General features: G+C 41.7%; 2 protein-coding genes across 2 annotated transcripts; both read right to left on the bottom strand.

Annotated features, from left to right (window-relative positions):
- Window positions 1-17,043: 17,043 nt before the first annotated feature.
- On the bottom strand, window positions 17,044-19,680 carry LOC135481276 (uncharacterized protein K02A2.6-like). Its single transcript, XM_064761124.1, has one exon. It carries the CDS (start codon window positions 19,678-19,680, stop codon window positions 17,044-17,046), a length of 2,637 nt encoding a protein of 878 aa, XP_064617194.1.
- A 40-nt stretch (window positions 19,681-19,720) lies between these two features.
- Window positions 19,721-20,716, bottom strand: LOC135481275 (uncharacterized). Its single transcript, XM_064761123.1, has one exon. The coding sequence runs from the start codon at window positions 20,714-20,716 to the stop codon at window positions 19,721-19,723; it is 996 nt and encodes a 331-aa protein (XP_064617193.1).
- Between the last annotated feature and the right edge of the window lie 3,527 nt (window positions 20,717-24,243).

Genomic DNA, 24,243 nt, shown 5'->3' with positions numbered 1-24,243 from the left:
CTGTTTCTGTGACCCCCATGTACCTCACCCCCACGTACCTCGTTCGACATGTTTGTTTTCGCCGGAACATTTCGAACGCTGCGCATATGCTCCGAGCGCTTCCGGTTGAATATTAATGAGGCAAAATGGCGCTTCTTCTTTGTCTTGAATTCAAATAATGTCAGGACTTCTCCGGACTCGTACAAGCCACACACTCAAAGGAAAAGATTTCGGTCAAAGTGAGAGATTTAGTTTATGAACGAACTTTAAAACGTCATTAATGCGTTACAAGCAGAATTTGTTGAAAAATCCAAATTTTGGGCGACCATGTCACTTAAAGATTCTAGGGCTTATGGCGGAAATATTATATCGGTGAATACGAAAATGTATGCAGCCGTCGTAATATTTGACATATCAGCCTATGGGCTAGGATTAGTATACATGTATGTAGACTTCATTATTATATAAAATGTCGGATTTTCCGTCCATTCTGTCCTGCAAATGGCTTCATTTAGCCATGCGATTAGTTCGTACATAATGACAGCAAGCAATTTCCAGATCTGATCAAACCAGATATCGACCCGTGTGGGAAGGCACGCTATATCAGCCAGAATGGGGCTGTGGGGACGGCCAAACCAGCAACGTAAACCACTCCTTTCACGTGACCCACGAAGGACCCACGAAGAAAAAACGGGGACATCAAGGAACTGCCAGTGCGAGACCAGTATTGAGCCAACATCTCTTGTGCCAGCGGGCGGGAATACCAGTATTCAATACAAAGCCAAAAATGTGGTCCAGGCAGTCCAGTTGGATCGTACCACGTGACGGTCCTGTACTTGCAGCGATACTGGATCCCTTAGAGCCTGGTTTTTTCATATTGCACAGCAGCAATTAAGGGAGATAACTTTATATGCTAAAGCAGTTTGGGGGCGCTGCCGTGTGCATAGTTTTGGTGTCCACGTCTCACAAAGTTGAAATGTTGACCGAGGAATAAATTTCATTGGTGATTGACTTTCAAATTCCGCAGAATACTATTGATCAAGCGCGACTTAATCATGTTCAAGCAATGGGTACAAGCTCCTTTACTCGACCAGACCATGTAGATGGACAAACTTTCTCCATTCCAAGCCAGTGAAATCTGTAAGTGTATCTTGGGTCGTTATTTGTACGAGGGGTGAAAGTCCTTGGACAGGTTGAGCCATATAATAAACAGGTCATTGTGAAGTGTTTTGCACATCATGGAGCGGTATTGTGACCACCCTCAAAGTGTAATATGAGTCAATCATCAGCCTGAATACACAGATCATAGAAAACGTTTATACTGGTATTTAAAAAAAATAAACAGGAAGGGGCAAAAAAGCATTTTAACATATTAATACTTTTTTCTATCAAGTGCGGTAAATACAATTTTTATGAAGAAACAAATAAGCTAAAGGTGGAAAAAGAAAGGGCATATGTTAAAAGGTTACGTTAAAACCTCAAGCCACTGGAACACACACCTCCTGGTATAACAATATCCAATAACGCATTATATAGATATTATAAAAATATTATATAATATGACGGACTTTCAATGAACTCCGGCCTATGGTTGGTCAAGTTTATTCATGTCAGTCAGCATGCAACACAATTAATAATTTATACCAATCAGAATGTCTTCAGAAATTATCAAATTTTATTGATAAATATCAACCTGCAGCAGTCGTAATATTGAACCTATCAGGCTCATCTACAATTTGGACAGGACTCACCTGTAAGATGCGTGTCTGTAGATTTCATTGTAATATCAAGTGACAAGTTTTCCTTAAATTCTGCGCTGCGATTGACTTCATTCATGTGTATCTAATCCGTATACAATCATGTGGTTAGTCCGAATGCATTGACAGCAAGCAAAGCGAGAAGTTGTATCAACCACAATTTCTTCAGCTACGCACAATAGTGCGAACAGCCAAATGAGTAACGTCGACAACTTCTTGTTAGAAGGGATTCATGAAGGACACACGAAGAATGAACGAAGGTACCTGTATTGAAGCCGCATGAAGTCATCATCGCACCTTCGTGCTGTCGTTCCATCTTCCGGTGATGGCACGAAGATGCGAAGCGATGAAACAATGATGCAAAGCGCTGGCACGATGACACGAAGTGATGCTAGCTTCGTTTCAACGCTTTGTGGACAGGAAATACGAAAATATCTTGTATGAGTCAAAATTTAAAGGGATACAGGAAATGAACACCACAATGCACTGCTCTTATCACGTGAGTATTCTTGTTAAAGAATGATTCACTGGTATCGTGCCAAGGCTTTGTGCCATTGCCGGGCGATGGAACGATGTCACGATGGCACCATGACGTCCTTGCATGTCTACAACACCGGTGTTGAGCCAACAGCGCCATTATAAACAGTAGACAGTCGTCAATAGTGGCCTTACCTGTATCACATTTGATTCCCTGGAGCCCCGGCATGCACCGTGGAAAGTTAGGTCTATCCGGACAGTGCCCGGATGTTGTGTTACAAAGGTTCTTCCCCTCAGCACAGAACCCACACTTCTCCCCACAGTCTGGTCCGTAGGTACCGCTTGTACAACCTAGGAGTTTAAAGCAACACTATTTATGCATCTGCATTTGAACACACTGGGAAATATCAGGGCCATTTATTTGTAAATATGCAATTAAAATCAGAACAATAGCAGTATGTGCTGTCAAGTCTGGAGTTATCTGTTACTAAATCTTTCATAAGTCTGTGAGGGATGTGTCTTGATTAACTTTACTCTTCTTAAAGCGACACGATCGCCCAAATATTAGGAATCTTTGTCTCATTACAGAATAACATGAGTATTGGGAATTTTTCTCAAGAAGTAAAAATTGCAATCTTTCATAAATCCCACCCCAGGTATTATACGTAAAGTGAATGTTTAAAAATAACAAAAAAAAAGATTATATATATATATATATATATATATAAATAAATAAGACTGAAATCTGAAAAGTCTGCCAGAATATTTAAATGAGGCAGTGGAAATGGAGTATGCGCACAGCGCTCGGTAGACTTCATATGCAAAGAAAAATTGCTGATTACACGCACAAAAAAAGGATTTACGGCTTGCTCCTGACAGGACCGAAAAAAGGGGCGTAAAACACAGCTCGACAAGTTGACAAGCCAGTCTAGAGTTGTAATTGGTAAACCTTACATATTACTTCCACATAGAAAGGCAAGAAATGAGACGATTAAGCTGGCTTACTAAGTACTTGTTGAACTTGTCACTTACCTGCGGCTTACTTCGTGGACAAGCGCCTTCGGCCTTAAAACTTTATTATAAGTAGCATTTTTCGACAAGCTTCCTCACTTTATTGCATGCCAGTTATGGTATAGAGCGATATCGATTGAGTAGGAAAGATAGCAAGATCACACTGTCACTGTTTCTGTGACCCCCATGTACCTCACCCACACGTACCTCGTTCGACATGTTTGTTTTCGCCGGAACATTTCGAACGCTGCGCATATGCTCCGAGCGCTTCCGGTTGAATATTAATGAGGCAAAATGGCGCTTCTTCTTTGTCTTGAATTCAAATAATGTCAGGACTTCTCCGGACTCGTACAAGCCACACACTCAAAGGAAAAGATTTCGGTCAAAGTGAGAGATTTAGTTTATGAACGAACTTTAAAACGTCATTAATGCGTTACAAGCAGAATTTGTTTAAAAATCCAAATTTTGGGCGACCATGTCACTTAAAGATTCTAGGGCTTATGGCGGAAATATTATATCGGTGAATACGAAAATGTATGCAGCCGTCGTAATATTTGACATATCAGCCTATGGGCTAGGATTAGTATACATGTCTGTAGACTTCATTATTATATCAAATGACGGATTTCCCGTCCATTCTGTCCTGCAAATGGCTTCATTTAGCCATGCGATTAGTTCGTACATAATGACAGCAAGCAATTTCCAGATCTGATCAAACCAGATATCGACCCGTGTGGGAAGGTACGCTATATCAGTCAGAATGGGGCTGTGGGGACGGCCAAACCAGCAACGTAAACCACTCCTTTCACGTGGCCCACGAAGGACCCACGAAGAAAAAACGGGGACATCAAGGAACTGCCAGTGCGAGACCAGTATTGAGCCAACATCTCTTGTGCCAGCGGGCGGGAATACCAGTATTCAATACAAAGCCAAAAATGTGGTCCAGGCAGTCCAGTTGGATCCTACCACGTGACGGTCCTGTACTTGCAGCGATACTGGATCCCTTAGAGCCTGATTATTTCACATTGCACAGCAGCAATTAAGGGAGGTAACTTTATATGCTAAAGCAGTTTGGGGGCGCTGCAGTGTGCATGGTTTTGCTGTCCACCTTTCACAAAGTTGAAATGTTGACTGAGGAATAAATTTCATTGGTGATTGACTTTCAAATTCCGCAGAATACTATTGATCAAGCGCGACTTAATCATGTTCAAGCACTGGGTACAAGCTCCTTTACTCGACCAGACCATGTAGATGGACAAACTTTCTCCATTCCAAGCCAGTGAAATCTGTAAGTGTGTCTTGGGTCGTTATTTGTACGAGGGGTTAAAGTCCTTGGACAGGTTGAGCCATATAATAAACAGGTCATTGTGAAGTGTTTTGCACATCATGGAGCGGTATTGTGACCACCCTCAAAGTATAATATGAGTCAATCATAAGCCTGAATACACTAATCATAGAAAACGTTTATACTGGCATTTAAAAAAAATAAACAGGAAGGGGCAAAAAAGCATTTTAACATATTAATACTTTTTTCTATCAAGTGCGGTAAATACAATTTTTATAAAGAAACAAATATGCTAAAGATGGAAAAAGAAAGGGCATATGTTAAAAGGGGACGTTAAAACATCAAGCCACTGAAACACACACCTCCTGGTCTAACAATATCCAATAACGCATTATATAGAGACTATATAAATATTATATAGTATGACGGACTTTCAATGAACTCTGGCCTATGATTGGTCAAGTTTATTCATGTCAGTCAGCATGCAACACAATTAATAATTTATACCAATCAGAATGTCTTCAGGAATTATCAAATTTTATCGGCAAATATCAACCTGCAGTAGTCGTAATATTGAACCTATCAGGCTCATCTACAATTTGGACAGGACTCACCTGTAAGATGCGTGTCTGTAGATTTCATTGTAATATCAGGTGACAAGTTTTCCTTAAATTCTGCGCTGCGATTGACTTCATTCATGTGTATCTAATCCGTATACAATCATGTGGTTAGTCCGAATGCATTGACAGCAAGCAAAGCGAGAAGTTATATCAACCACAATTTCTTCAGCTACGCACAATAGTGCGAACAGCCAAATGAGTAACGTCGACAACTTCTTGTTAGAAGGGATTCATGAAGGACACACGAAGAATGAACGAAGGTACCTGTATTGAAGCCGCATGAAGTCATCATCGCACCTTCGTGCTGTCGTTCCATCTTCCGGTGATGGCACGAAGATGCGAAGCGATGAAACAATGATGCAAAGCGCTGGCACGATGACACGAAGTGATGCTAGCTTCGTTTCAACGCTTTGTGGACAGGAAATACGAAAATATCTTGTATGAGTCAAAATTTAAAGGGATACAGGAAATGAACACCACAATGCACTGCTCTTATCACGTGAGTATTCTTGTTAAAGAATGATTCACTGGTATCGTGCCAAGGCTTTGTGCCATTGCCGGGCGATGGAACGATGTCACGATGGCACCATGACGTCCTTGCATGTCTACAACACCGGTGTTGAGCCAACAGCGCCATTATAAACAGTAGACAGTCGTCAATAGTGGCCTTACCTGTATCACATTTGATTCCCTGGAGCCCCGGCATGCACCGTGGAAAGTTAGGTCTATCCGGACAGTGCCCGGATGTTGTGTTACAAAGGTTCTTCCCCTCAGCACAGAACCCACACTTCTCCCCACAGTCTGGTCCGTAGGTACCGCTTGTACAACCTAGGAGTTTAAAGCAACACTATTTATGCATCTGCATTTGAACACACTGGGAAATATCAGGGCCATTTATTTGTAAATATGCAATTAAAATCAGAACAATAGCAGTATGTGCTGTCAAGTCTGGAGTTATCTGTTACTAAATCTTTCATAAGTCTGTGAGGGATGTGTCTTGATTAACTTTACTCTTCTTAAAGCGACACGATCGCCCAAATATTAGGAATCTTTGTCTCATTACAGAATAACATGAGTATTGGGAATTTTTCTCAAGAAGTATAAATTGCAATCTTTCGTACATCCCACCCCAGGTATTATACGTAAAGTGAATGTTTAAAAATAACAAAAAAAATTATATATATATATATATATATATAAATAAATAAGACTGAAATCTGAAAAGTCTGCCAGAATATTTAAATGAGGCAGTGGAAATGGAGTATGCGCACAGCGCTCGATAGACTTCATATGCAAAGAAACATTGCTGATTACACGCACAAAAAAAGGATTTACGGCTTGCTCCTGACAGGACCGAAAAAAGGGGCGTAAAACACAGCTCGACAAGTTGACAAGCCAGTCTAGAGTTGTAATTGGTAAACCTTACATATTACTTCCACATAGAAAGGCAAGAAATGAGACGATTAAGCTGGCTTACTAAGTACTTGTTGAACTTGTCACTTACCTGCGGCTTACTTCGTGGACAAGCGCCTTCGGCCTTAAAACTTTATTATAAGTAGCATTTTTCGACAAGCTTCCTCACTTTATTGCATGCCAGTTATGGTATAGAGCGATATCGATTGAGTAGGAAAGATAGCAAGATCACAATGTCACTGTTTCTGTGACCCCCATGTACCTCACCCCCACGTACCTCGTTCGACATGTTTGTTTTAGCCGGAACATTTCGAACGCTGCGCATATGCTCCGAGCGCTTCCGGTTGAATATTAATGAGGCAAAATGGCGCTTCTTCTTTGTCTTGAATTCAAATAATGTCAGGACTTCTCCGGACTCGTACAAGCCACACACTCAAAGGAAAAGATTTCGGTCAAAGTGAGAGATTTAGTTTATGAACGAACTTTAAAACGTCATTAATGCGTTACAAGCAGAATTTGTTTAAAAATCCAAATTTTGGGCGACCATGTCACTTAAAGATTCTAGGGCTTATGGCGGAAATATTATATCGGTGAATACGAAAATGTATGCAGCCGTCGTAATATTTGACATATCAGCCTATGGGCTAGGATTAGTATACATGTCTGTAGACTTCATTATTATATCAAATGACGGATTTCCCGTCCATTCTGTCCTGCAAATGGCTTCATTTAGCCATGCGATTAGTTCGTACATAATGACAGCAAGCAATTTCCAGATCTGATCAAACCAGATATCGACCCGTGTGGGAAGGTACGCTATATCAGTCAGAATGGGGCTGTGGGGACGGCCAAACCAGCAACGTAAACCACTCCTTTCACGTGGCCCACGAAGGACCCACGAAGAAAAAACGGGGACATCAAGGAACTGCCAGTGCGAGACGAGTATTGAGCCAACATCTCTTGTGCCAGCGGGCGGGAATACCAGTATTCAATACAAAGCCAAAAATGTGGTCCAGGCAGTCCAGTTGGATCCTACCACGTGACGGTCCTGTACTTGCAGCGATACTGGATCCCTTAGAGCCTGATTATTTCACATTGCACAGCAGCAATTAAGGGAGATAACTTTATATGCTAAAGCAGTTTGGGGGCGCTGCAGTGTGCATGGTTTTGCTGTCCACCTTTCACAAAGTTGAAATGTTGACTGAGGAATAAATTTCATTGGTGATTGACTTTCAAATTCCGCAGAATACTATTGATCAAGCGCGACTTAATCATGTTCAAGCACTGGGTACAAGCTCCTTTACTCGACCAGACCATGTAGATGGACAAACTTTCTCCATTCCAAGCCAGTGAAATCTGTAAGTGTGTCTTGGGTCGTTATTTGTACGAGGGGTTAAAGTCCTTGGACAGGTTGAGCCATATAATAAACAGGTCATTGTGAAGTGTTTTGCACATCATGGAGCGGTATTGTGACCACCCTCAAAGTATAATATGAGTCAATCATAAGCCTGAATACACTAATCATAGAAAACGTTTATACTGGCATTTAAAAAAAATAAACAGGAAGGGGCAAAAAATCATCTTAACATATTAATACTTTTTTCTATCAAGTGCGGTAAATACAATTTTTATAAAGAAACAAATATGCTAAAGATGGAAAAAGAAAGGGCATATGTTAAAAGGGGACGTTAAAACTCAAGCCACTGGAACACACACCTCCTGGTATAACAAATATCCAATAACGCATTATATAGAGACTATATAAATATTATATAATATGACGGACTTTCAATGAACTCTGGCCTATGATTGGTCAAGTTTATTCATGTCAGTCAGCATGCAACACAATTAATAATTTATACCAATCAGAATGTCTTCAGGAATTATCAAATTTTATCGGCAAATATCAACCTGCAGCAGTCGTAATATTGAACCTATCCGGCTCATCTACAATCTGGACAAGACTCCCCTGTAAGATGCGTGTCTGTAGATTTCATTGTAATATCAGGTGACAAGTTTCCTTAAATTCTGCGCTGCGATTGACTTCATTCATGTGTATCTAATCCGTATACAATCATGTGGTTAGTCCGAATGCATTGACAGCAAGCAAAGCGAGACGTTATATCAACCACAATTTCTTCCGCTACGCACAATAGTGCGAACAGCCAAATGAAACAACGTCCGACAACTTCTTTTTAGAAGGGATTCATGAGGGACACACGAAGAATGAACGAAGGTACCTGTATGGAAGCCGCATGAAGTCATCGTCGCACCTTCGAGCTGTCGTTCCATCTTCCGGTGATGGCACGAAGATGCGAAGCGATTGAAACAATGATACAAAGCGCTGGCACGATGACACGAAGTGATGCTAGCTTCGTTTCAACGCTTTGTGGACAGGGAATACGAAAAAAAAACATGTATGATTCAAATTTTAAAGGGATACAGGAAATGAACACCACAATGCACTGCTCTTATCACGTGAGTATTCTTGTTAAAGCGAAGGCTCGAAAGAATGATACGCTGGTATCGTGCCAAGGCTTTGTGCCATTGCCGGCGATGGAACAATGTCACGATGGCACCATGACGTCCTTGCATGTCTACAACACCGGTGTTGAGCAAACAGCGCCATTATAAACAGTAGACAGTCGTCAATAGTGGCCTTACCTGTGTCACATTTGGTTCCCTTGTGTCCCGGCATGCACCGTGGTAAGTTAGGTCTATCCGGACAGATCCCGGATGTTGTGTTACAAAGGTTCTTCCCCTCAGCACAGAACCCACACTTCTCCCCACAGTCTGGTCCGTAGGTACCGCTTGTACAACCTAGGAGTTTAAAGCAACACTATTTATGCATCTGCAGTTGAACACACTGGGTAATATCAGGACCATTTATTTGTAAATCTGCAATTAAAAATCGGAACAATAGCAGTATGTGCTGTCAAGGCTGGAGTTATCTGTTACTAAATCTTTCATATTGCTGTGAGGGATGTGTCTTGATTAACTTTTACTCTTCTTAAAGCGACACGATCGCCCAAATATTAGGTGTCTCTGTCATACAGAATAACATGAGTATTGGGAATTTTTCTCAAGAAGTATAAATTGCAATCTTTCGTAAATCCCACCCCAGGTATTATACGTAAAGTGAATGTTTTAAAATAACAAAAAAAATTATATATATATATATATATATATAAATAAATAAGACTGAAATCTGAAAAGTCTGCCAGAATACTTAAATGAGGCAGGTGGAAATGGAGTATGCACACAGCGCTCGATAGACTTCATATGCAAAGAAACATTGCTGGATTACACGCACAAAAACAGGATTTACGGCTTGCTCCTGACAGGACCGAAAAAAGGGGCGTTAAAACACAGCTCGACAAGTTGACAAAGCCAGTCTAGAGTTGTAATTGGTAAACCTTACATATTACTTCCACATAGAAAGGCAAGAAATGAGACGATTAAGCTGCTTACTAAGTACTTGTTGAACTTGTCACTTACCTGCGGCTTACTTCGTGGGACAAGCGCCTTCGGCCTTAAAACTTTATTATAAGTAGCATTTTTCGACAAGCTTCCTCACTTTATTGCATGCCAGTTATGGTATAGAGCGATATCGATTGAGTAGGAAAGATAGCAAGATCACACTGTCACTGTTTTCTGTGACCCCCATGTACCTCACCCCCACGTACCTACCTCGTTCGACATGTTTGTTTTCGCCGGAACATTTCGAACGCTGCGCATATGCTCCGAGCGCTTCCGGTTGAATATTAATGAGGCAAAATGGCGCTTCTTCTTTGTCTTGAATTCAAATAATGTCAGGACTTCTCCGGACTCGTACAAGCCACACACTCAAAGGAAAAGATTTCGGTCAAAGTGAGATATTTAGTTTATGAACGAACTTTAAAACTTCCTTAATGCGTTACAAGCAGAATTTGTTTAAAAATCCAAATTTTGGGCGACCATGTCACTTAAAGATTCTAGGGCTTATGGCGGAAATATTATATCGGTGAATACGAAAATGTATGCAGCCGTCGTAATATTTGACATATAAGCCTTTGTGCTAGGATTAGTATACATGTCTGTAGACTTCATTATTATATCAAATGACGGATTTCCCGTCCAATCTGTCCTGCAAATGGCTTCATTTAGCCATGCGATTAGTTCGTACATAATGACAGCAAGCAATTTCCAGACCTGATCAAACCAGATATCGACCCGTGTTGGAAGGTACGCTATATCAGTCAGAATGGGGCTGTGGGGACGGCCAAACCAGCAACGTAAACCACTCCTTTCACGTGACCCACGAAGGACCCACGAAGAAAAAACGGGGACATCAAGGAACTGCCAGTGCGAGACGAGTATTGAGCCAACATCTTTTGTGCCAGCGGGCGGGAATACCAGTATTCAATACAAAGCCAAAAATGTGGTCCAGGCAGTCCAGTTGGATCCTACCACGTGACGGTCCTGTACTTACAGCGATACTGGATCCCTTAGAGCCTGGTTATTTCATATTGTACAGCAGCAATTAAGGGAGGTAACTTTATATGCTAAAGCAGTTTGGGGGCGTTGCAGTGTGCATGTTATTGCTGTCCACGTCTCACAAAGTTGAAATGTTGACTGAGGAATAAATTTCATTGGTGATTGACTTTCAAATTCCGCAGAATACTATTGATCAAGCGCGACTTAATCATGTTCAAGCACTGGGTACAAGCTCCTTTACTCGACCAGACCTTGTAGATGGACAAACTTTCTCCACTTCAAGCCAGTGAAATCTGTAAGTGTATCTTGGGTCGTTATTTGTACGAGGGGTGAAAGTCCTTGGACAGGTTGAGCCATATAATAAACAGGTCATTGTGAAGTGTTTTGCACATCATGGAGCGGTATTGTGACAACCATCAAAGTGTAATATGAGTCAATCATAAGCCTGAATACACTAATCATAGAAAACGTTTATACTGGCATTTAAAAAAAATAAACAGGAAGGGGCAAAAAGCATCTTAACATATTAATACTTTTTCTATCAAGTGCGGTAAATACAATTTTTATGAAGAAACAAATCAGCTAAAGGTGGAAAAAGAAAGGGCATATGTTAAAAGGGGACGTTAAAACCTCAAGCCACTGGAACACACACCTCCTGGTATAACAATGTCCAATAACGCATTATATAGATATTATATAAATATTATATAATATGACGGACTTTCAATGAATTCCGGCCTATGATTGGTCAAGTTTATTCATGTCAGTCAGCATGCAACACAATTAATAATTTATACCAATCAGAATGTCTTCAGAAATTATCAAATTTTATCGATAAATATCAACCTGCAGCAGTCGTAATATTGAACCTATCAGGCTCATCTACAATTTGGACAGGACTCACCTGTAAGATGCGTGTCTGTAGATTTCATTGTTATATCAGGTGACAAGTTTTCCTTAAATTCTGCGCTGCGATTGACTTCATTCATGTGTATCTAATCCGTATACAATCGTGTGGTTAGTCCGAATGCATTGACAGCAAGCAAAGCGAGAAGTTATATCAACCACAATTTCTTCAGCTACGCACAATAGTGCGAACAGCCAAATGAGCAAAGTCGACAACTTCTTGTTAGAAGGGATTCATGAAGGACACACGAAGAATGAACGAAGGTACCTGTATGGAAGCCGCATGAAGTCATCGTCGCACCTTCGTGCTGTCGTTCCATCTTCCGGTGATGGCACGAAGATGCGAAGCGATGAAACAATGATGCAAAGCGCTGGCACGATGACACGAAGTGATGCTAGCTTCGTTTCAACGCTTTGTGGACAAACAATACGAAAATATCTTGTATGAGTCAAAATTTAAAGGGATACAGGAAATGAACACCACAATGCACTGCTCTGATTACGTGAGTATTCTTGTTAAAGCGAAGGCTCGAAAGAATGATACGCTGGTATCGTGCCAAGGCTCTGTGCCATTACCGGGCGATGGAACGATGTCACGATGGCACCATGACGTCCTTGCATGTCTACAACACCGGTGTTGAGCCAACATCGCCAGTATAAACAGTAGACAGCCGTCATTAGTGGCCTTACCTGTATCACATTTGATTCCATTGTGTCCCGGCATGCACCGTGATAAGTTAGGTCTGTCCGGACAGTGCCCGGATGTTGTGTTACAAAGGTTCTTCCCCTCAGCACAGAACCCACACTTCTCCCCACAGTCTGGTCCGTAGGTACCGCTTGTACAACCTAGGAGTTTAAAGCAACACTATTTATGCATCTGCATTTGAACACACTGGGTAATATCAGGACCATTTATTTGTAAATATGCAATTAAAATCAGAACAATAGCAGTATGTGCTGTCAAGGCTGGAGTTATCTGTTACTAAACCTTTCATAATGCTGTAAGGGATGTGTCTTGATTAACTTCACTCTTCTTAAAGCGACACGATCGCCCAAATATTAGATATATTTGTGTCATTACAGAATAACATGAGTATTGGGAATTTTTCTCAAGAATTAAAAATTGCAGTCTTTCGTAAATTCCACCCCAGGTATTGTTCTTAAACTGAATGTTTAAAAATAACAAAAAAAGAAAAGAAAATGAAGCCTGAAAAGTCGGCCAGAATATTTAAATAAGGCAATGAAAATGAAGCATGCGCAGAGTACTCGGCAAACTTCATATGCAAACTAACATGGCTGATCACACGCATAAAAGGATTTACGGTTGACATGCCAGTGTACAGTTGTAATTAGTGAACCTTACATATTACTTCCACATAGAAAGGCAAGAAATGAGACGATTAAGCTGGCTTAGTAAGTACTTGTTGAACTTGTCACTTACCTGCGGTTTACTTCGTGGACAAGCGCCTTCGGCCTTAAAACTTTATTATAAGTAGCATTTTTCGACAAGCTTCCTCACTTTATTGCATGCCAGTTATGGTATAGAGCGATATCGATTGAGTAGGAAAGATAGCAAGATCACACTGTCACTGTTTCTGTGACCCCCATGTACCTCACCCCCACGTACCTCGTTCGACATGTTTGTTTTCGCCGGAACATTTCAAACGCTGCGCATATTCTCCGAGCGCTTCCGGTTGAATATTAATGAGACAAAATGGCGCTTCATCTTTGTCTTGAATTCAAATAATGTCAGGACTTCTCCGGACTCGCACAAGCCACACACTCAAAGGAAAAGATTTCGGTCAAAGTGAGAGATTTAGTTTATGAACGAACTTTAAAACTTTGTTAATGCGTTACAAGCAGAATGTCACTTAAAGATTCTAGGGCTTATAACAATATTATATCGGTGAATACGAAAATGTATGCAGCCGTCGTAATATTTGACATATCAGCCTTTGTGCTAGGAATAGTATACATGTCTGTAGACTTCATTATTATATCAAATGACGGATTTCCCGTCCATTCTGTCCTGCAAATGGCTTCATTTAGCCATGCGATTAGTTCGTACATAATGACAGCAAGCAATTTCCAGACCTGATCAAACCAGATATCGACCCGTGTGGGAAAGTACGTTATATCAGTCAGAATGGGGCTGTGGGGACGGCCAAACCAGCAACGGAAACCACTCCTTTCACGTGACCCACGAAGAACCCACGAAGAAAAAACGGGGACATCAAGGAACTGCCTGTGCGAGACCAGTATTGAGCCAACATCTCTTGTGCCAGCGGGCGGGAAAACCAGTATTCAATACAAAGCCAAAAATGTGGTCCAGGCAGTTCAGTTGGATCGTACCACGTGACGGTCCTGTACTTGCAGCGATACTGGATCCCTTACAGCCTGGTTATTTCATATTGTACAGCAGCAATTAAGGGAGGTAACTTTATATGCTTTATATGTTAAAACCTCAAGCCACTGGAACACACACCTCCTGGTATAACAATATCCAATAACGCATTATATAGATATTATATAAATATTATATAATATGACGGACTTTCAATGAACTCCGGCCTATGATTGGTCAAGTTTATTCATGTCAGTCAGCAAGCAACACAATTAATAATTTATACCAATCAGAATGTCAGAAATTATCAAATTTTATCGGTAAATACCAACCTGCAGCAGTCGTAATATTGAACCTATCAGGCTCATCTACAATTTGGACAAGACTCACCTGTAAGATGCGTGTCTGTAGATTTCATTGTAGGCCTAATACCAAGTACAAGTTTTCCTTAAATTCTGCGCTGCGATTGACTTCATTCATGTGTATCTAATCCATATACAATCATGTGGTTAGTCCGAATGCATTGACAGCAAGCAAAGCGAGAAGTTATATCAACCACAATTTTTTCAGCTACGCACAATAGTGCGAACAGCCAAATGGGCAACGTCGACAACTTCTTGTTAGAAGGAATCCATGAAGGACACACGAAGAATGAACGAAGGTACCTGTATGGAAGCCGCATGAAGTCATCGTCGCACCTTCGTGCTGTCGTTCCATCTTCCGGTGATGGCACGAAGATGCGAAGCGATGAAACAATGATGCAAAGCGCTGGCACGATGACACGAAGTGATGCTAGCTTCGTTTCAACGCTTTGTGGTCAGGGAATACGAAAAAAACTTGTATGAGTCAAAATTTAAAGGGATACAGGAAATGAACACCACAATGCACTGCTCTTATCACGTGAGTATTCTTGTTAAAGAATGATACGCTGGTATCGTGCCAAGGCTTTGTGCCATTACCGGGCGATTGAACGATGTCACGATGGCACCATGGCGGCCTTGCATGTCTACAACACCGGTATTGAGCCAACAGCGCCATTATAAACAGTAGACAGCCGTCATTAGTGGCCTTACCTGTATCACATTTGATTCCATTGTGTCCCGGCATGCACCGTGATAAGTTAGGTCTGTCCGGACAGTGCCCTGATGTTGTGTTACAAAGGTTCTTTCCTTCAGCACAGAACCCACAGCTTTCCCCACAGTCAGGTCCGTAGGTACCGCTTGTACAACCTAGGAGTTTAAAGCCAAACTAAGTTTGCATCTGCATTTGGACACACTGGGTAACATTAGCGCCATTTATTTGTAAATATGCTATAAACATTAGAGCCATAACTACATGTGCTGTGAAGACTGGAGTTATCTGTTACTAAATCTTTCATAATGCTGTGAGGGATGTGTCTTGGAGAGCAGTGGGAAAAGGTTAAACTTTAAGGAGGCAGGCAAATGTATCAAAATAGTTTAAAACACAGACCCTCATCTCCCACAAAAACGTGTGATTGTCGAAACAGCACTGTTTCAAAAAATCTCTCTCCTCATTGTCCAACATGTGTGCACCCAGTTTGCCTCGACTCTGTTAGAAATCCACTCAGTGTAACATACCTGCATAACTGAAGGGTACCCACTACGTGTAAATGGAAGTGAGTGACAGGGTTTTATTAGTACAACCTCTTGTTATAGTAGATAACCCTACATATAGACGTATGCAGATGTTCTCCAAGTAAACCATACATAGAGGAATATGTCAGGCTATGTGACCTGTATCGTACCTTCAAACCTATGGATGGTCGTGGGATTCCTCCCGCCATAGTGCTGGCCCCCGTCGTATGAAAGTAATATTCTTGAGTACGACGTAAAACACCAATGAAATAAGTAAATATCGTACCTTTACATATTACTCCCGTGGGATCACATTTGTTGCATGCTGGGGTCGGTTGACACCGTATGTCACACATCTCGCCGTACCAGCCGTCTGCACACACTGCAATTTTCCGAACAAAAGTAGTGAAAAAATGAAATTAATAAAAAAGTAGAAAAAGAAGAAGGGACTTCCCGCTTTCCTCCCACCATAACGCTGGCCGCCGTCGTATAAGTGAAATATTCTTGAGTGCGGCGTAAAACACCAATCAAATAAATAAATAAATAAATACAACCATTTGCCTATTAGTTAAACTGATGATTATTTAACGATAAACAGTATCACTGCACAGCTTGGAATATGTAGACGTTTGTTAATGTTTAGCTGATGTATACAGGCACTATTAGAGGTGGAATTGTATAGGAAACAAGAGTGTATAATGTTGTGGGTTCTAATTATGGACGGGAACGCAACACAGAATGACTCGACTGGTAGAGCTATATTGTCGCCAGTGTCGGTTACATATAAAATCGTAATCTGTAGGATGACAACATTACATCCCTCCCAACATTTGGAAATAAAGCATGAGATCTTAGTCATCATAGATCTGCTATTATGCACACAATATAAATCGAAATATCAAAATTAACTGTCCGTATAGTCAAGCTCTGACTCTTAGGCTTTGAAGAGCAATGAAATGTTAAGCACTTTATATAATGCACTTGTTAATAATTAAAGGTACAATTAAAACAACTAAAAGTTCAAATCGTTCATTATTGGAGGGCATCAATCAGAAATGTCAATCACGAGGTTATATAGTCTCTGAAACGAACCGGAGGCTGTCGTCGTCATCAAGGTCAATGTCACTGATGTGATTGTTGGTGGTAGTATCTGAACATGTATTATTAGATCTCAACACTTTTATAAATGATGAGTTCTGGTGATGGAGTGATTTCCATGTTTAACGGTCATCATTGATCCTTTCACTGCGGTGACTTTATACGGGTTGGAGCTGAACAGAGGTTTAAGTTTACCCTTTTTCTGGTTGCGTAGTAGTACGATATCACCAACACGAATGGTCGCTGGCTTAGCCTGTGCGTGAAGATCAGCATAATACTTCATTCTCTGTTTGGCGCTATCGTCTTTAACCTGGATGTCGGATTGAGAGACTGGTTGGGCAAGTTCTGGTAAAGTTGTGCGGTACGGTCTGTTGAATAGTTGTTCAGCAGGTGGTTTGTCAGTTGAGCTGTGGGGCGTTGCACGGTAACTCCTTAAGAATTTGTATAGTTCCTGTTTCCATGGCTTTCCTTCAGCTTCAGATGCACGCATGGCTTTCTGTAAGGTCTTGATGAACCTTTCTGCATCACCATTAGCTCTTGGCCAGTATGGTGTGATTCTCCGATGTTTGATAGCTAGGTAATCGAGGAACTGGTGAAACTCTGTACTATTAAATGGAGGTCCGTTGTCAGTTTTCAGAACTGATGGTATACCATGTGTGGCAAATATCTTGTCAAAGGCGGGAATGGTGGATCGCGCAGAGGTGCAAGACACCTCTTCTACTTCAGGGTAACGGGAGTATTCGTCATAGACAATCAGTAAGTAGTCTCCAGAGGGTAATGGTCCAACGAAATCTGCACAGACGTTTTCCCATGGTGCTTGTGGGAGCGCAGTCATCTTGTGCGGTTCTCGACGGGAAGAGTTTTCAGGGGTTACGGCCTGGCACGGGATACAGTTATGAATGGTTGTCTCCACGAGTTTATCGATACCAGGGAACCAAACCTTTTGACGAAGCAGTTTCTTTGTTTTGACAATACCTTGATGTCCAACGTGAGCGAGGTCGCACACTTGCTGTTGAAGGCAGGCTGGTATCACAATGCGGGAACCAAACAGGAGGATATTTCCGTCAGAGTTTACTGATAACTCAGTGTGCACTGTAGCAAAGGACTGAAGCTGTCTTGCTGTAGCGCTGTCAAGCTTTGCGTTAACATTTGGTTTGTAGGCAGATTTCCATTTGTTGCCTTTAACTAAGCCCATTACAGTTCGCAATAGTGGATCGGCCTTCGTGGCGTCTTGAATTTCTGCGAGTGTTAGCGCTTTCGGAACTGCATGCTGCGTTAGAAAGTTTATGTGTTCCTCAGCCATCTTTTCTTCACAGCTTGGAGCATCTGGTGACTGAACAGGGTGTCTGGACAGAAAATCAGCTGGATTGTCATGCCCTGGGCGATATGTTACGTTGCACGAGTATCCTTGAAGCTTTAAGATCCAGCGTTCAATTCTCGCAGGAGGTTTCGAGCTGGCTTTGTTGAACAATGGAATCAAGGGTTTGTGGTCTGTAACAACGGTGACTCCTACGGGACTTGCGTCAACTATGAGTTCAACAGGTTTCGATGGATCATAGTAGGCCATAACACTTTGGTCAGTTAGGGCAGCTTTAATGTCCGTAAATGCCTTCTCTTCTGCTTGGGTCCAGGAGAACACTGTGTTTTGTCTTGTTAGATCGCGCAGTGGCTTCGACAAGGTCGCAAGATTGGGGATAAAGCGAGCGCAATATTGTACCATGCCGAGGAAGCTTTTAATTTCAGTTGCATTCGCAGGGCGGGTGGTGTTTTTGATGGCTTGCACTTTCTGTGGATCAGGAGAAAGACCATCCTTTGTGAACACATATCCTAAGAATTCAATCCTCGACTTGCTGAATTCACATTTCTCAGTTGCCTCAAGTCGTTGATCATGTTCTTGTTGGTCACGCCCATGGAGAAAAACATCATCACTAAGGTTAATAACGCCTGGTAGTCCTTGAAGAGCCATTCTGATGTGGTTCTGGAAGACTTCGGCAGCTGAACACACCCCAAAGTTCAAGCGTTTGTATCTGAAGAGACCCATATGTGTAGAGAACGTTGTGAGGCTGCGGGGTTCTGGGTGGAGTTCGATTTGGTGGTAACCAGCATTCAAGTCGAGTTTGGAGAATATCGTAGATCCATTCAGTTCAGATATGATATCATCCAAAGTGGGAGTTATGTGTCGTTCTCGCTGAATTGCTTCATTTGGTGCGCGCATGTCAACACAAATTCTGAGCTGAGATGGGTTTTTAGGTTTCTCGACTACACGGATGGGGGACACCCATGGTGTGGGTACATCACCAACTGGTTCGATAATGTCAAGTTGAAGTAGTCGTTTGAGTTCTGCTGTCGTACGTTCACGCAGATTAAACGGGAGACGTCGGTGTTGGTGAGCGACGGGTTGTACGCTGCTGTCCACGTGTAGTTTGGCTTGAACACCTTTCAATTTACCAAGTCCAGTAAAGCAATCCTTGTACTTAGACACGATTTCATTGGTAAGCGATATAGGACTGTACTGTATTTCACGAATACACTCTGTGATATTAAGAAGTCCAAGATCCACGCATGTGCTGTAGCTGAGTAGAGTGTCGCAATTTCCTGGTGTGATGTAGAGGGTTGTTTGCACAGATTTATTTACGGCTGTGACAGTTGCTGAAAATTTACCTACTATTTCTAATGACTGACTAGTGTTATAGGCAAATATCTGCGGTAATTTGTCCATATTACGTGCAGGCTGTGGAGTAAGCTGTGTGAATGTTGTCTCACTCAACATGTTTGCAGTAGCACCTGTATCGATTACAGCTTGGAGTGTTTTTTCGTTGACAGCGACAGTTACTATTGGTTGTTTTGTAGAAAATTCCATCACTGTGACTGTACACGCCGAATACATATTCATCATCTGAACTGGAATCAGCAAGGTGTGCAGCGCTTCTGACTTGCTTGACAGATTCAAATTTGCCAGTGTCATGCTGTTGACGTTTTTTCTGTCGGCAAACGGATTCAAAGTGATTAAATTTATGACAAAATCCACACGCCTTTCCCTTAGCTGGACAGGTTTTTCCTTCTGGGTGGGGATATGCATAGCCACAATATCTACAGTATTTACTGTGAGGCTTGTTGCTGGATGGTTTCGCATTTTTACGAATGGATTTGCGGGCGGCGGTTGTTGTTCTGTTTTGCTGAGACTTGTTTAATACAGTATTTACAGTCTCTGGGATAGGCTGATTGGGCTGTTCAATTGTCTTCGCCTGGCGTTCGGACTGTTCCATAGCTCTAGCTAAATTTAATATGTCCATCAATTTGAGGTCTGGACGCAGAATGCGTCGCCGAATTCTGTTGGAGCTACATCCCTGTATTAGCTGGCCTTTGATTTCTCTGTCTTGATCCGAAAATTCGCATGTAAGGGCTAACTGGCGCAGACGTGTAGAGTACGTCTCCATTGTTTCGCCTACGTTTTGCTTAGTGCTGCGAAATACGTATGTTTCATAGTCAATGTTTCGTCTGGGGTTGAAGTGAGGATTCAGTTTCTCTAGAGCTCCTTCTAGGTCCTCACCTGTGTCCGGTAACGTATCCAGTATATCACTGACTTCTTCGCCGCCGTAATGGATTAACAGGGCTCTTTGGCGCTTTTTATCTGCGATATCCATAGCAACTAGAAGATTTTGGAAACGTCGGACATATTTAGTCCATCGTTGAGCTATTGATGAAGGGTCACTGTGCACGTCGAACGAAGGGAATGTCGGCAGTGACTGGGCCATCGTTATGTTGTTGTTGCACCCGCGTGTGCTGTGCGCCACAACAGCTGAGTGGAACAAAAGTGAGGTAAAATTCACTGGTTTAGAGTGATTTTTCAGTAAAAGGTTAATTCCTGCGTGTTTTCTGACTCACAAAATGTCTTACTGATAACGATGTGTCCATTCTCGTCGCCAAATATAATGTTGTGGGTTCTAATTATGGACAGGAACGCAACACAGAATGACTCGACTGGTAGAGCTATATTGTCGCCAGTGTCGGTTACATATAAAATCGTAATCTGTAGGATGACAACATTACAGAGTGGGTTGAAGTGTCACTAAAACATAGTACCTTACCATAAATAAGGACCTCGCAAAGTGTAAGAATTTTGCCAGATGACAGGGAAATCTTGACCGTATTTCCTAGAACTGGGCTGCTACATGTCCTATTGATGACGTCTCCCGGACCGTCAGTACTGGTAGTGGGATCCTGATAGCATGTAGTATAAGCCCCAGACGAGTTTCCCACAGACACAGTGAATCCGTTCAGCCTGGCCCCACCTGAAATAGTGAACGTGTAAGGGGGTAACAGAAGCTGAAGATCATAGAATTTTTGTTATCTAAAATATCAGCTTTCTCAACGCTTGTTCTTGTATATTAATTGAACTATTTTCAACAATAATTAACATTTGCAAAATGCGGAATTATTGTTTGTGTATCGGACGTAAAAGGGCGGTGTTATCGGTCAATGCCAACCAGCAGCAGTTTGGATGGGAGTGGTAAGGGCTGAACGCACAAGGTGTGTGACTGATGGATACCTTCATGATCAGAATGCTGAATATTCAAACTAACAAGGCAACTATCAACCAAGCAGATAAAGCCAGTAAACGAAGAGAAATAAGAAAACAAAAATTGTAGTTTGGTACGCCCTGGCCGACCTTTTGGTTCCGTTACCCTTGATGCGTTCGATTAACACTTACAATACACTTAGTAGGCCTACGTCACGATCGTCTGCTGAAATACTGCATGTGAAAGACATGAAGTCTGATATACGAGTAAATATAGATAAGTTCTGTCTGATGCAAACCAAGGATATAAATGTCTAATTAATGTTATTTTCTTGGACCTTGCAACTATTTGTGATTCGTGCAATTCTGTCAATAATCGCACTATTTGTGATTCGTACAATTCTGTCAATAATCGCACTATTTGTGATCGTGCAATTCTGTCAATAATCGCACCGTCAACTCTGAGACACCGAGTCAGTATATATATACCAACATTTCATAGAGACGTATTTCATCAGCCAGGTGTGTACGACCGCTGATTGTACATGTAAGCCCTATATAAAGCAGCTGTTTTTTGGCTTTGGTTACCCAGCTCAGTAAACCGGTTCAGCCTCTGTATAACATCGCGTCATCTTCGCTAGACACCATCTATCCTATAAATGTACATTGTTATGTATGACTATTTAACGTCTTCCTGTACTGTTAGTCTGCGGACCTTGGTGTTATATGTTATAAGCATAACAGGCCCTGTTATATATGTACAGCGCGAACCTGGCCGAAAGCACCGTGTTCAATGCTCTGTTTATTTAACTGGATGTTCATTGGCTGTTAATTCTGTGTCTAAGAATAGTTGAATCCACCTGGCACGTATATAAGCCGTGTTTTCTGTGCAGAGTGAAGGTATTTTTGATGCATCCACTGGGAGCCAGGAGAGTGTGAGACGCTCTCGTGTCGAGTCCATTATTTTGATATGAGCTGGTGATGCCAGTTTCATTTGGGAGGACAGTTTTTTTATGCCGGCACCGTTTGTGTACCACAGTAGTACTGATGTCTGGTTTATGTGAATTTCTGCGGAAGTCACGTTTATTGGTGTTCGGATCTTTATTATGATTATACAGTGTGGACTGTGTAATTTGTTTAACACGCTGACCTCACCTGACCGACAAGGTCGTCAAGGACTCTAAACTGAAGTTTTCAGTTTTGCAAAGGACGTTCGTTCTGCCACAAGGTGACATTACTCTACGTCTCTGAACGGCTCGTTTGTGAGCGTCTGCGGGAGCTGTGACTGATCTGAAGTGGATTATACCTCCATGCCTGTATTTACCCTGTGTTGTGCTCTGCGGGTGTGACGTCATTCAAAGGCTTGACTGTTCCAGTTCTGTGTAACCTGTGTACTGTGTTCGCGTTCGCTAACCTGGCGAAGTACCTGTCTAGGACAATTTGTGACTTGTGTGAATTGTGTGTTTATCCCATGGTCTTTACGTTGGATCTCCTGGAACACGTTCCTTGGGATGAAAAGGTGAACTGGAAACTTTTAAAGACCGGTAATACTGATGTGTATGTTTTTTATGTTGTTGTTGTTGAACTGTCTGTAAAACTGTACGTCTCATTATATATATATAAAGCATTGTTTACATTGTAATATTGAGTCACTGAGTCTGTTTTCTGTTGCCGTTTTCAATACCGTAACAGAAATTGGGGCTTGTCCGGGAACTGATTGTTTCCCTTTTGTTTTGCACCGGATATTTGAAGTTAAAAACAAGTGAGAAGCGATTGCTTAATTTTAACGGTGAATGATTCAGTGGCTAAATATTTACAATGGGAGATTTTGATCCTAAACAGTTTGTTAATGCGCCCGATCAGGATGTTTTTGAGAGTTTAAAGAAGGAAGACTTGGTTAAGTTAGGGACATTTTTAGGTTTGTCCATAAAGTCTTCATGGAGGAAAAGAGATATGCAGCATACTTTGTTGAAACATTTAGTGGAGATAGGGAAGTTTGATAGTTCTGCACTATCTGATTATGAGTTCGAGAGTCAATCTGATGCCGAGCTTAAGTTTAAGCAGTTAGAGTTAGAAAAGTTGAGATTGGAGAAAGAGGAAAGAGAGAAAGAAAGAGAGAGGGAAGTGCAGAGAGAAGAGAGAGAGAGGGAAGTGCAGAGAGAGGAGAGAGAAATGCAAGAAAGAGAGAGGGAAAGAGAATTGGAGTTTCAAATGAAAAAGTTAGAGGTTGAGAGAGGTGAGAAACCGGGTCCTTCCGGTAGACAGGATTCAGGATTCGATGTGACCAAATACATTCGGTTAGTTCCATCCTTTCAGGAAAAAGAGGTGGATAAGTATTTTCTGCATTTTGAGAAAATTGCAAATAGTTTGAAGTGGCCTAAAGAGTTCTGGACTATGTTATTACAGAGTGTGCTAATTGGAAATGCCAGGGAAATTTACACTCAGTTAAGTGTAGAGACTGCTTCCAATTATGACTATGTGAAAGAGGTAATTTTGAAGGGTTATGAATTGGTGCCTGAAGCTTACCGCCAGAAGTTTCGTAACTGTGAAAAAGGTAGAGATCAGACATACGTTGAGTTTGGTCGAGCTAAGGAGCAGTTGTTTGATCGCTGGTGCGCACAGCCAAGAAAATAGGCAGGGATTTTGAAAGTTTGCGTCAGCTTGTGCTAGTAGAAGAGTTCAAGCGTTGTATTCATAATGATGTAAAGGTGTTCGTTCATGTGCAGAAGGCGAATACACTTGAAGAGGCAGCCAGTTTAGCTG

Source organism: Liolophura sinensis, unplaced genomic scaffold (assembly GCF_032854445.1).
Source record: "Liolophura sinensis isolate JHLJ2023 unplaced genomic scaffold, CUHK_Ljap_v2 scaffold_14, whole genome shotgun sequence".
In the NCBI taxonomy this organism is placed as follows: domain Eukaryota; kingdom Metazoa; phylum Mollusca; class Polyplacophora; order Chitonida; family Chitonidae; genus Liolophura; species Liolophura sinensis.
This window is presented reverse-complemented; position numbering and strand designations above follow the sequence as displayed.